This window comes from Salmo trutta, chromosome 14, assembly GCF_901001165.1.
Source record: "Salmo trutta chromosome 14, fSalTru1.1, whole genome shotgun sequence".
NCBI lineage: Eukaryota > Metazoa > Chordata > Actinopteri > Salmoniformes > Salmonidae > Salmo > Salmo trutta.
In genome coordinates, this window is record NC_042970.1 from 38,667,906 (window position 1) to 38,682,463 (window position 14,558).

Consider the following 14,558-nt stretch of genomic DNA (forward strand, 5'->3'; position numbering starts at 1 on the left):
TCGGCGCATGTGACAAATACGATTTTATTTGAAAATGGAGAGTAGAGGACGAGAGGCAGTGAAATAGGACACGTGGTCATGACATTTACTACTTTCAAGGCTTAATGAAGCCTTCATACGCCTTTTATAAGGCCTATATAGATGCTTCAGGAATCATTCATACGCTTTAGCGTGGAATCTAAATGGGCAAAGCTAGTTCAATAGATGAATCCCCATCCTCAAACTTTACCCTGTTCTTTTAATACCTAGATGCCTGCTTTACAAGGATATGGCACCCGCTGTTTATTTGTGCCCTGTTTGTTTACCTTTCTATGGGTGTTATTACAGCTAACTGTCCCCACCCTGTCAATATTTCCCTGGACTGACCAGTCTTTCAACTAGCAGGGGAGTGGAATGGGAGTGGAATGGGAAAAGGTGTCATTTCGACCCTTCACCAGGCCTGACCTTGCGTCAGAAACAGGCACAAGCAGCTCCTGTGACTGACTGTCTTCCATTCATTCATGGGATGAAGTGGTATTCTATTCAGGGTTTCCGACCAGGTCACGCCATCACCTGACTGTGTCAATATGTCTTTATGTAGCCTAGTTAGACCCAACCAGACAAACCCGTGTTACATGCTAATTCAGTTATTCATATTCTATCAGAGATATTCCTATCTTGTAATGCTCTAGCCTGTCCTGAAGTTAAAAGTAAAAACAAAAAAGCACTATTTAGAAAGGTCTATGAGTGTTTTGGGGGTTCTCTGCTTGTCAAAGGCTTGTTTGTTGTGTGTATGTGTGTGTGTGTGTGTGTGTGTGTGTATATATGTCTATGTATGCATGTATCTGTGTGTACTTTAAACTAGTTAGCTGTCAAAAAAGAACAAGACCACACAGATCTGGCAATTAAATTAAGCCTTTACCACAAATGATAAGTTGTCCATATTAAAGACATGAGTACTGCAGGCGACTAAACGTTGTCTTTCCGTCATTTCATATAAATCAATGCTCTTTCGGTAGAAAGACACTGAATTATTGTAATCTTCTGATGATTGTTTCGCAGACATATTTTTTTGTTAATTACGCAAAACTTAAATGTCATGATATAGTAGCTTATGACCATTTCGTCCATCTCACTTCACACTGGGACTTTCATGTGTCTCCTAGCATTTAGTCCTTATAAATCCTCTCAGTTGTTAAGTTCTGCTCCAGGCAGATTCTCCTTGTATGTGTTAGTTCTAGCCAAGCAGAGCATCCCAGACCATCAGACTAGTCCCGGACGCTTTGCTTTGAACCCGGTCATTTAGCTATTTCCTGTCAGTGACATTAGCCTTTCTTTGGTGCCACATCATGTTGACCTTTTTTGGTCAGTGTCAGCCATGTTTTGACAATGGAACTAGATGGATACTGTGCATGACTCAGCTCTGCTGTGCTATGTCGCTAATGAGAATCGGCTTGTGCTTACGCCAGTGTTGTATATCTTAGTAGGAGTCGTTGTGTGATATTTGGTCTCTGCTTTGTATACTGTAGGTCTGTTTGTCCTCTGTTTGGTTCCTCCAAGAAGCCAAAGGATGAAGCCAAAGAATGAACTGAATGAAGTCATCTAGTGGGGGCTTCTCTCTTCAGACCCAAACATTAGGAGGTGGGCAGGAAGCGTTGTTAATCATTAGCTAACTAACGCCATGATTCAACAAGGACAGCTGCTCACGCAATAGTTCACATGCACGAGGGGATAATGGCTTGCCACACGTGGAACCAATCGCCAAGGTGGCCTAGGGAGTTGGGTCTCAGACGGTTAGCTGTGAGGTACGTCTCGATGTGGAGGGATATTCCATGGGTCTTATTATACACGATATGGGCCATGTATCGTATGATGCTACAAAGCAAAATCGTCAGTGTTCATATCCTGGTGTAAGCAGTTTTGGTGTTGATGTGGTGTTACTTTGTGTTACTATGAACGAACTGAACGCCAGCTGGTGTTGCTTTTTAAGCTGTTAAAAAATAATTTTCTTCCATCAGGGTGTCAAATTGGCCAGTGTTACCTAGTGTTGATTTTTCAGCTGGATATTTCTAGTGTCAATTCAGGTGTTACATTAACTCTGTAAGTGTTAAATTACCACTTATTGGTGTAAAAGAACCACAGTGTTGGTGTTAATAACCAGTTTTAAACCATGCCCATCATTATCATATTTCCCAGCATGCTCTATTGCAGTTAGCTCTTTTGTATTGTTTGTTTCAATATCTATCTTTTTGCATGTACATTGATTGATTAATTAATCTTATGCTAATCAAATATAAATAACATACATTCTTCTAAGCTAATCAAATCTGTTATATGGATTTATTGCACCCTTTACTGAAATGGTTGTTTGAGTTTAGATGCTTAAGGTAATCTCATGTCTTAGTCTTCCCAACCTGGCAGTCATTCTGAATGCAGGTTGCGGGTGAATACAAATTCCAAATGTTGGATATCCCCACTCTGGCTGGATTCCAATAGGAATTGCACATCACTTTGCAAGCCAGCATAATGTGATTGCAAGCCTGATTTCGCAAGCCTGGTGCAAGCCTGGTGTTGGAAAGTATCAATGTTCAAAGGACAACACTTTGAAAAGTGTAAATTCAACACTTTCTGGTGATTCTCACATAAACACTTCAAAAGTACCCAGAGTGTTCAATTTACAGATATCATTTTGCTGTGTAAGTATATGTTTATCACACACCAACACCCATGCAATATTAACTCTTTTGAAGACTATGGTGAGTCCAAGCCTTAAGGGGGTTGTTTCCTGGACCCAGATTAAGCTTAGTCACGGACAAAAAATCATTCTCAATGGAGAATCTCAATTAAAAGTGCTTTTTAATCCAGGACTAAGCTTAATCTGTGTTTGGTAAATCGTTCCTAAGAGTGTAAAGTCTTTGCAGGTTTTGATTAGTTCTTTCCCGAGTCATTGCAGGTATTGACCGAGAGGTCTTCCCCCAAGTACTTCTGAGTTATGACAACACATGATGTGAAGTCCTTCCATAAAAAGAGCGAAGCAGCAGCTGCTAACACTCTCCAGATGTCGATTACGATTTTGTCTGTTGCTCCCGGCCAAACATACTGTCAACAGACTGCCTAGCAGCAGACCTTTGAGGTCCATATACAGCTACGGGGGGGGGGAAAGGTTGCATTTTTCAACCGGGCAAACAAAGGTGTTTCCAAAATTCTGTGTGACACGGTGGAGTTGGAGAGTTTGAGACAGGCTTCAGAGGAGCCTCGTGAGCGAAGGGAGAAAGGAATGTTGCATATTTGGCTGAAGAACAAGGAACGTGTATTAGACGGTTGTTTCCCTCGGTGGCAATCGGAACAGAATGTCCTCACTTACCGCCTTCCCTAACGTCTCATGTTCGACAGCTGTACCAAATCATTTAAGGTTTAGTATATCCTCCAAATGATGATGCGCAGCTAGCAGGCAATGGTGTTGTTTCCCATGTGTTCATCCATGCTTGGCATGTTGCACTCATAAACAACCTTGGCCTTATGTTCTGTTTTTATCATAGGAAAAATTGTAAATGAGATGAGGAAACAACAGGCTGTGGAAGTCATTTGTGCAGGTTTTCAGCCTCAGTTTATTTACACTACAGGACTGCCTAGGCCTAAGGGGGTAGAGGCTAAGGGTCAAACTGCTACTAGCTCTGAAGATTCTGTTGCTAACAAGACTCCCCTTGTTAGATAGATTCCTCCTGGTATTAGCTCAATGTGTGTGTGTGTGTGCAACATACAAATAACGATGATAAGACTAATAATATATTTGATAACAAATTTCATATACAATTGGGTCCGAAAATATTGACACCCTTAAAAAGATGAGCAAAAATGACTGTATAAAATAAATAATTCCAATACTGAGCTATATTTTATGCAAAAAAAACCTGGTAAATTATATTATTTTATACTAATATAATGCCCAGAGAAAGAGATTTTGTTTAACAAGTAATGAAAAAAATCTCAAACGGTAGATTATTAACTCCCGTGTTTTCAATACCTTTCAAAACTTCACCTTGTGAGGATAACAGCACTGAGCCTTTTTCTAAAATGTTTTATGAGTTGGAGAACACATTGGGAGGGGTCTTAGACCATTCCTCCATACAGAATCCTTCCAGATCCTTCCAGATCCTTGATATCCTTCGTCTGTGGTTATGGACTGCCCTCTTCATTTCAAACCACAGGTTTTCAATGTGTTTCAGATGGACATTGCGAAATATAGATTTTGTCATCAATTAACTATTTATTTGTGGATTTTGATGTGTGCTTGGGGTTGCTGGAAGATCCATTTGCGGCCAAGTCTCAGCCTCTTGGCAGAGGCAATCAGGTTTTTAGTTAAAATGTCCTGGTACTGGGTAAAGTTCATGATGCTGTTGACCGTAACAAGAGCCCCAGGACCAGTGGAAGCGAAATAGCCCCATAACATCAAAGATCCACCACCATGTTCACCCTGGTCTCATAGACTCCACATAAAATAGTACATATAAATCTGGGACACTCAAATTAGTAAGATATGTTACATTTGGCTCCCGTATGGCACAGCGGTCTAAGGCACTGCATCTCAGTGCTAGAGGCGTCACTACAGACCCTGGTTTGATTCCAGGCTGTATCACAACCGGCTGTGATTGGGAGTCCCATAGGGCGGCGCACTATTGGCCCAGCGTCGTCTGCGTTAGTGTTTGGCCGGGGTAGGCCGTCATTGTAAATAAGAATTTGTTTTTAACTGACTTGCCTTGTTACATAAAGGTTAAATAAATAAAAAATAATAAAAATGTGGTATGCTTACATAAGACAGAATGTTACTTGTGCTTTGATGAATAGATGGGTGGGTGTATAACGCAAACGTCTAGCAACTCAAAAGTTGTGTTTTCAAATCTCATCATGGACAACTTTAGCATTTTAGCTAAAAAGCAACTTTGCAAGTACTTACTACCTTTGAGCTACTTTGCAAGTACTCAGTATGTTAGCTAACCCTTCCCCTAACCTTAACCATAACCCTTTAACCTAACTCCTAACCCTAACCTTAACCCTAACCCCTAGCCTAGCTAAAGTTAGCCACCTATCTAACGTTAGTGTTAGCCACCTAGCTAACATTAGCCACCTAGCTCTCATACCATATGGATGATGGACATCCACAAATGAATACAACCATACGAAATATAACATATCATAGTAAATTGAGTATCACGGATTTACGTACAGAATCATACAAAATGCTCTGAGACGAGGTTGCCATATTTTTACAGTAGGTATGGGGTTCTTTTCTGCTTATGCATTCTCATTTCGACACCAAACCAACCACTGGTGTGCGTGGCCAAAGAGTTCTATTTTCATGTCATCTGACCAAAGCACCGGTTCTAATCCAAGTGCCAATGCATTTTAGCAAACTCCAGGCATTAACATTAAGTTGGATGATGTGAAAAGAGAGTTCTTTGGCCACATACACCAGTGATGGGTTTGGCGTCGAAATGAGAATGCATGAGCAGAAAAGAACCTCATACCTACTGTAGAATATGGTGGTAGATTCTTTACGTTATGGGGCTATTTTGCTTCCTTCCACAGGTCCTGGGGCCCCACAAAACAATCTTTTGGTATTTGTTTTATTAGTTCATTGTTGATATTGTCCCAAAATGTGTTGCATGTCAGCATTCAAGTTTTCAAGATATACAGTTGAAGTCGGAAGTTTACATACACCTTAGCCAAATACATTTAAACTCAGTTTTTCACAATTCCTGACATTTAATCCTAGTAAAAAGTCCATGTCTTAGGTCAGTTAGGATCACCACTTTATTTTAAGAATGTGAAATGTCAGAATAATAGTAGCGAGAATGATTTATTTCAGCTTTTATTTCTTTCATCACAATTAGTATTTGGTAGCATTGCCCTTAAATTGTTTAACTTGGGTCAACTTTGGGTAGCCTTCCACAACCTGAATTTTGGCCCATTCCTCCTGACAGAGCCGGTGTAACTGAGTCAAGTTTGTAGGCCTCCTTGCTCGCACACGCTTTTTGTTCTGCCCACAAAGGTTCTATAGGATTGAGGTCTGGCCTTTGTGATGGCCATTCTAATACCTTGACTTTGTTGTCCTTAAGCCATTTTCCCACAACTTTGGAAGTATGCTTGGGGTCATTGTCCATTTGGAAGACCCATTTGCGACCAAACTTTAACTTCCTGACTGATGTCTTGAGATGTTGCTTCAATATACCTACATAATTTTCCCGCCTCATGATGCCATCTATTTTGTGAAGTGCACCAGTCCCTCCTGCAGCAAAGCACCCCCACAACAGTTCTATTTTTGTTTCATCAGACCAGAGGACATTTCTCCAAAGAGTACGATCTTTGTCCCCATGTGCAGTTGCAAACCTTAGTCTGGCTTTTTCATGGCGGTTTTGGAGCAGTGGCTTCTTCCTTGCTGAGCAGCCTTTCAGGTTATGTCAATATAGAACTCGTTTTACTGTGGATATAGATACTTTTGTATCTGTTTCCTCCAGCATCTTCACAAGGTCCTTTGCTGTTGTTCTGGGATTGATTTGCACTTTTCGCACCAAAGTACGTTCATCTCTAGGAGGTAGAACACGTCTCCTTTCTGAGCGGTATGATGGCTGCGTGGTACCATGGTGTTTATACTTGCGTACTATTGTTGTACAGATGAAAGTGGTACCTTCAGGCGTTTGGAAATTGCTCCCAAGGATGAACCAGACTTGTGGAGGTCTACAATTATTTTTCTGAGGTCTTGGCTGATTTATTTAGATTTTCCCATGATGTTAAGCAAAGAGGCACTGAGTTTGAAGGTAGGCCTTGAAATATATCCACAGGTACACCTCCAATTGACTCAAATGATGTCAATTAGCCTATCAGAAGCTTCTAAAGCCATGACATAATTTTCTGGAATTTTCCAAGCTGTTTAAAGGCACAGTCAACTTAGTGTATGTAAACTTCTGACCCACTGGAATTGTGATACAGTGAGTTATAAGTGAAATAATCTGTCTGTAAACAATTGTTGGAAAAATGACTTGTGTCATGCCCAAAGTAGATGTCCTAACCGACTTGCCAAAACTATTGTTTGTTAACAAGAAATTTGTGGAGTGGTTGAAAAACGAGATTTCATGACTCCAACCTAAGTGTATGTAAACTTCCGACTTCAACTGTATAACTTATGGTGCATACCGTCTTTATTTCTGTATTTTGAAAGTTATGTATCTTGAAAATGTGATTGCTGACATGAAAACCATTTTGGGACTATATCAACAATGGACTAATGAAACAAATACTAAAAGATAGTTTTTGAGTGGTTTTCCTTTATGAACTTTACCCAGTACAAGGACATGATTCCCTTTGCCAGGAGGCTGAAACTTGGCCACATGTCGATCTTCAAGCAAGACAAGACAAAAAATCCCCCCCCCCCCCCGTGGAACAAAATAATCGCAGCACCCCCACCCCCAAACTACTTCCCAGCGGCTATGAAGACAATAACCCCAAGCACAACATCAAAATCCACAAAGAAATGGTTAATTAACAGTCTCTGGATGCACTGTGGTTTGAACTGAAGAGGGCAGCCCATAAGCACATATGAAGGATACCAAGGATCTGGGAAGATTCTGTATGGAGGAATGGTCTAAGATCCCTCCCAACATGGTCTCTAATCTCATAAAACATTTTTGAAAAAGTCTCAGTGCTATTATCCTTGTAAGGTGAGGTATTAAAAAAAAGGGGTGTCAATCATTTTGAACCACTACCTTGTTGAGGAGAAAAAAATATTACATGTTAAACCAAATCTCTTTCTCTGAGCAGTTGTATTCCCATAAAATAATATGATTTCTAATCTTTTTGAGCATACAAAATACCTCAGTGTTTGAATTATTTATTTGATACAGTCATCTTTATCAAGGGTGTCAATCATGTTGGAGCCTATTTAATGTGGCACTACCTTTTTCACTACTAAGTCTCCATTCACTCATCGAGGCTCTAAGGGCTGCCACTGTAAGAGCAGTGTCAGACTGGAATGTGACGACATGCTCTGTGTGTGTGGTGCTGTCCAGCGACTGGACACATAATGGTTTAGTCTGCTGGTAGGACTGATGGGACTTGGCTTTGCTGGGCTTGTCCTTGTGTGGGTGTGGGGGTGATGGGGGGGGTTCCTTGTACTTTCTGTCTCGGTGTTACACAATAATAGATATTCCAGATGCGAAACACACAAACGTGTGCACGCAAGCACACACGCGCGCACACACACACCGGCAGAGCCAATCCAGTTTCCAGTCATTTATGAGGAAAGGCCTTCGAAAACGGCAGGGCTAGGGGCAGATGTGAAAGTAATTTCAAATCATTTATTTTCTCTGGCTTGAGCTCTTTTGCTACTATACTACAGCAGCATGATTAACATTAATTTCCCCCCATGTTTAGTAAGAGAAGACAGGCACGTGTAAGCCCAACGTGAAGCACGGTCGGGCAGCGGGGTGAATGAGAGGAAAGAAATGCACAGTAGTTTCAGGCTGAATTAGTCAGTCACTGGAATGACCGTGGCCTGTCTCACTTTCACATAGACACCTACTGATGGACGGGGAACCCAGACAGGAAAACATTCCGCCTTGTTCCAGATGGCTGCTGTGGAAATGGTTGAGTAATCAGTAGGGTATTAAAAGTCTAACTTACATAATGACATGTCCAGTCCAGTAGTAATTCTACTTTGAGAGGTCCATCGAACTGGCAATGACCATTTTTGGACGTATTAACTCGGACGTAAGAGTTGTAAGATTTATGTTGTTTGTGAATAGTCTTAGGATGAATCATACAAACAGGCTTGTTGGGCCCTATCGGCGAAAGGTCAGTTCAGGTTAGCATTAGGTTGCACAGATGAGAACTGAATGGACTAAACAGAAATAGATGAATAGTTTATTTGCATATTTGTTTTGCGACACAAGTATGTTGACCTAAGCAACTCCCACAAACACATTTTTTTTGTTATAATCTAATTATTATTTGTATTTTTTTATTTAACCTTTATTGAACTAGGCAAGTCAGTTAAGAACAAATTCTTATTTAGAATGACGGCCTACCAAGGGACAGTTTGAAATTTACTGGGGTGGGGTGGGCTGGTCCAAAATAGGGGAGGATTGTCAAACTTTTTTTTTGCTTTGGGGAGGGTAGTGTGTTTTTTCCTGATTTACATTAGCCATTTTGCAGGTTTACTATACTATATAAGGTCTTCCATATAGCCACATTTCTTCATCTGCTTGCATGCGCCTCCCCTATGTTTTAGTACTACCCTTATGCAGTACACTTTTCCGCATGCACTATACCACAGGTCAATATAGTCTATCAGTGAACTGTCTATCCTGCCCTCTATCAGCCATTTATGGTGACATTAGTGGTAGGTGGGTCGTTTGTTCAGATCTGCTGCCTTCGACACCGTGAACCCTCTCAGGGCTGGGTGTCTCAGGCTTTGCACACTCTTGGATTGCATCCTACCTGGAATGCCGCTCCTACCAGGTGACGTGGAGAAGATCTGTGTCTGCACCATTTACTACTGGTGTCCCCCAGGGCTCGGTTCTAGGCCCTCTCCTCATCTCACTATACACCAAGTCACTCGGATCTGTCATATCCTCACATGGTCTCTCCTATCGTTGCTATGCGGATGACACTCAACTACTTTTCTCCTTCGCCCTTCTGACACCCAGGTGGCGACACGCATCTCTGTGTGCCTGGCAGATATCTCAGCTTGGATGTCGGCCCACCACCTCAACCTAGACAAGACGGAGCTGCTCTTCCTCCCGGGTAAGGCCTGCCCGCTCCAAGACCTCTCCATCACGGTTGACAGCTCCACGGTGTCCCCCTCCCAGAGTGCAAAGAACCTTTGGCACTTGTCTACAGAGCAGCAAGACGACCCCCCCCCCTCATACCTTCAGGGCTATGCTCAAAACCTCTCCTGGCCCTCGCACCCCTACGGGAAGGCAGTGCCCACTCAGCCCAGTCAAAGCTCTTCTCTGTCCTGGCACGCCAATGGTGGAACCAGCTTCTCCCTGAAGCTAGGACAGCAGAGTCCCTGCCCATCTTCTGAAAACATCTCAAACCCTACCTATTCAAAGAGTATCTTAAATAATCCAACGGCACACCCCCTTGCACCACCCCCTCACCTCTTCATTCTCGCACTTGACTTTTTTTCCCCCAATTACTAGCTCTGACCTTGCTTATAGCTACTTTATTGAGGAAAAACGTATTTACTACGACTGTGATATGTGGTTGTCCAACCTAGCTATCTTAAGATGAATGCACTAACTGTAAGTCACTCTGGATAAGAGCGTCTGCTAAATGACTCAAATGTAAATGTAAAATGACATTTGAATGATGGCGCAAAAGCCCTGTTATTTGAATGTTTCATTCCATTTGGATCAGTTGTGGGTCTACTCTCGACAGATTATAGAAAGACACAGTAGCAGCCCAGTCTGGCTGTTGCCGATCATCATTCTCCCAAGTTGTCCTATATAGTGTGGCCACATACAGAGCCTATGGCGTCTACACCCTATGGAACTTCCTCTGTCCCTCATACATACAACATCTGTAAATGTTCCTGAGTGGCCATGTTACAGTTTTGACTTAAAATCTGCTTGAAAATCTATGGCAAGACTTGAAAATTGCTGTCTAGCCATGATCCCCAACTCTTTGACAGAGCTTGAGGAATTGTGAAAAGAATAATGGTTAACTATTGCACAATCTAGTTGTGCAAAGCTCTTATGAGGCTTACCCAGGAAGACTCACAGCTGTAATCGCTGCCAAAGGTTTTTCTAATATGTATTAACTCATGAATGGGCTATCTATGTGATAGGTGAACCCTCAACCTTCTTAGCCCTGCATTGCATCGACTGTGCCACAAAACCATGCTGAAGTTGCAAAGTTGATATCCACGTTTATAAATGCAGGGTTTGCTATGGTTCTTGTTATTTATGGTGGTAATAATTCTTTTTGAGTACATATTATGAAGGGGGAGGGTGCGCAAAATATTTTACAGTACAGTCATGTGAAAATATTTTTTACGTTGGGGAAGCGGATGCATTTTTTTTGAATGACACCTCGAGTTAGACCTTGAGTATGACTACAGTCGTCTGACCCCCAAGATGAGTATGAGCTAACCACGGTCCAAACAGAATGAACTTGCTTGGGAGAGGTCACAACACAATCACCAAGGCTAGGGGTGATAACAATATTAGTCATTAATGAAGGTCACTAGTTCTGAGACATTTGTGTCTGAACCTTCCCAAAAGAGTGTTTCTATATTTGATAAGCACAATTTCCACATTCCTAAACAAGGTGTAGTTTTAGGTGGGCCTTGAGCAAACTGTCTGATGCCGGTGTTATGTCTGGTGGTCTCGTTTCGGGGAAATGAGTGTATATGCATCCCAGCTGCAGATCTCATGTGTCCCCCTTGCACCTCACATTCTCAGCCCTTTGGTTTCCTTTTGGACCATTCTGCCAAACCAAACACTGAGATGGTTTTAAGAGCCCCCACTTCAAACCGGCTTCCCCTCCTCCCGTCATGTATTTACATTAGAGAGAAACCTTGCCAACTTTGCGTCTAGAACCTCCAAGTCCTTTCAAGGCCCTCCCTTGACCACGTTCACTCTGCCTTGCTCTGCTTTGTTAATGGAAACTCACAGTTATAAAGTAACCGTCGGGATTTAAATGTATGAAAGACTGTCTTCTCTCTTGCCACTGTGGTCAGTAGTCGGGTGACTGGGGTCACTGCAAAAACAGTCTGACTCAATCACGTCTTTCCGTTCACCACTACATTTTTGGTGTCGAGGGAATACGAACATTCCCAGAGGCTGACGCCATTTCCGGAAAACCACCCCCATTTTTACTAAACGCTAATGTTTCTGGATTCACACAGAAATGTTGGACTGTCTTTCTTAGCAGGCGAGACGACTGGCTGTTGAAGAAAAGGCTGAGCTCAGCATTCATGGCTTATCAAAGGAGTTTTTAGAGGGTTGACACTGAGCACTTCATGTCTCCACATACACCTTACAGCCAGGAGTTAGACTGTGGGTCTATGGTTCTATGGGCTTATGGGGCTGAACAGAGTCAGAGGTCAGATGGATGAGTAAGAGAGCAGGGAGGAGTCTTAGAACGCAACCTGGAGGTGAAAGACTCAGAGGGGTTGGGTTAAATGCGGAAGACACATTTCAGTTGAATGCATTCAGTTGTACAACTGACTAGGCATCCCCCTTTTCCTCAAATGGGAAGACGCCGCTCTCCTTTAAGGGTTCTCAGGACAGAGGAGGGTAACTGAGGACCGTGACCCTTCTACTGACCGGTTGGGTTTAGGGTTAGCCCCATACTTTAGGGTTAGGGGACCACCCTCAGCTTACTTCAGCCCTCAGGCAACAGCTTTTGTCTCGACTGTTATTGTAGCTTGGTGAAAAGCTCGGTGTAGCTTGGGCTCCCGAGTGGCGCAGAGGTCTAAGACACTGCATCTCAGTGCTAGAGGCGTCACTACAGACCCTGGTTAGATTCTAGGCTGAATCACAACCGGCCGTGATTGGGAGTCCCATAGGGCGGGGCACAATTGGGCCAACAATTGGCCGGGGTAGGCCATCATTGTAAATAAGAATTTGTTCTGAACTGACTTGCTTAGATAAATAAAGGTTAAATAAAATACACGCAATTCAGATTTTTGTTATGTTGGATCAAGATAGCGTAAAAGCGTGATGTGTTTTTGCAATCCCACTTTGTATTTTACTGATTGATTATAATTGAGAGAAGATCAATGGGAAAACATAATTGAATGATTGATTATGCAAATGCCATTCCCCTAGTCCCAATCAATTATATTTTCAACATCTCATTTACTTTCTCAAAAGTTGCGTAACATAGAACTACAGGAAGTGAAAAGTCACCAAGTAAAACAAATTGATGATGCGTGTGGTTCAAAGGTTATCTCCATGTTGAGAAGTCCATCTGTGCTGCCACTGTGTATCCCAACTTGGCCCTCAATACACCTTACTCTGAACTCACCTCTCTGGTCAAGTTGGTGACAGAGCACAACAAATTCTCGACATTCATAGGGTTAACTAAGGCAGTGCAGTTTAAAAGGATCGGACCCTTTTAAAAAAAATTTTGGGCATAAAATGACATACTCAAATCTAACTGCCTGTAACTCAGGACCAAAAACAGGGATATGCATATTCTTGATACCATTTGAAAGGAAACACTTTGACGTTTGTGGAAATGTGAAATTAATGGAGGAGAATATAACACATTAGATCTGGTAAAAGATTATACAAACAAAAAAACATGAGTTTTGAATTTTTTTGTTTTAATCCATCATATTTGAAATGCAAGAGAAAGGCCATAATATAATATTGCCGTTTAGGCACAATTTAGATGTAGGTCACTAGATGGCAGCAGTGTGTGTGCAAAGTTTCAGATTGATCCAGTGAAGCATTGCAATACTGGACATTATTTTGTATCAAGTCTGCCCAAATGTGCCCGAATTGGTCAAGTGATACATTTTCACGTACAACTATAGAAAACTTTAAAAAATGATATGGTAATACAAAATTTAGCTACTGTAAATTTGACAGTGTTGTTAGATTAACAAGAATTTCATCTTTCTGCCCATATAAGACATGTCTATGTCCTGTAAAATTTGCTGTTACTTACAACGTCATGCTAATCACATTAGCGCACGTTAGCTCAACCGTACCGGTATAGGGACACCGATCCCGTAGAGGTTATTAAAGGCAAATATGCCTTCAAAAATGAAGAATAAGGTCTCAATAGGGCTCCATGCCATGGCTGCACTGTCCCGAATCTTTCATTGATAATCTTCAAGTGAAATAATACATGATTGAATGACTGTGGCTGATCCAGGGACTCTGTATCTCTCTCTTTCTGCAGAGTCTGAATGTCCAGGTGGAAGATGTGCGTATCCGGGCCATCTCCTCCCAGCGTAAAAGGGTTCCCATGACGGAGGGATACCTGGAGGTGAAGGACGGGGGGAAGTGGAGACAGATCTGTGACTTGGAGTGGACTGAGATGAACAGCCGGGTCATCTGTGGGATGTACGGCTTCCCTGGAGAGAAAAGATACAACACTAAAGTCTACAAGTGAGCAGCATAACAGAAAAGAGGGAAAGATACATGCAGACTTCATGAAGTGCTCCCAAATGTCTCTCTCTCTCTCTCGTCATATTCCATTTAGTTGGACTCGAGGGATAGCCTGTGCATGCGCACAATGGAAAAGGTTTGCTTGGGTCAAACAAAATTGAATATAACGTTGCGATAAAGTTTGGAATGACACAATTTCATGTGTACAGCGTCTAAAGACCTGCACACCCGGACACTTCTATAACATGCCATTCACATCCAAAATACAGATTAAAAAATATATATAAAAAAATGGAATCTCTCCTTTAAATCAGACAGATTGTTTATTCCAGCAGGCAGCCATACCATTCTGGCCTGTATCCCTCTATTGGCCCTCTTCTATGGGAGGGGGTCGGTCCTTGCACCACCAGATCCTGTTGGAAGTAGTGTGGGGGGCCAGTAGGGGGAACTCAT

General features: G+C 42.1%; 1 protein-coding gene across 1 annotated transcript in view; it reads left to right on the top strand.

Annotated features, from left to right (window-relative positions):
* Positions 1-14,558, top strand: part of LOC115208038 (lysyl oxidase homolog 2A) — a 44,560-nt gene that overhangs the window by 14,865 nt on the left and 15,137 nt on the right. Inside the window, exon 4 of the mRNA XM_029775756.1 lies at positions 13,897-14,105. Within this exon, the coding sequence (XP_029631616.1) occupies positions 13,897-14,105 (209 nt within the window). The remainder of the gene's footprint in view (positions 1-13,896; positions 14,106-14,558) is intronic.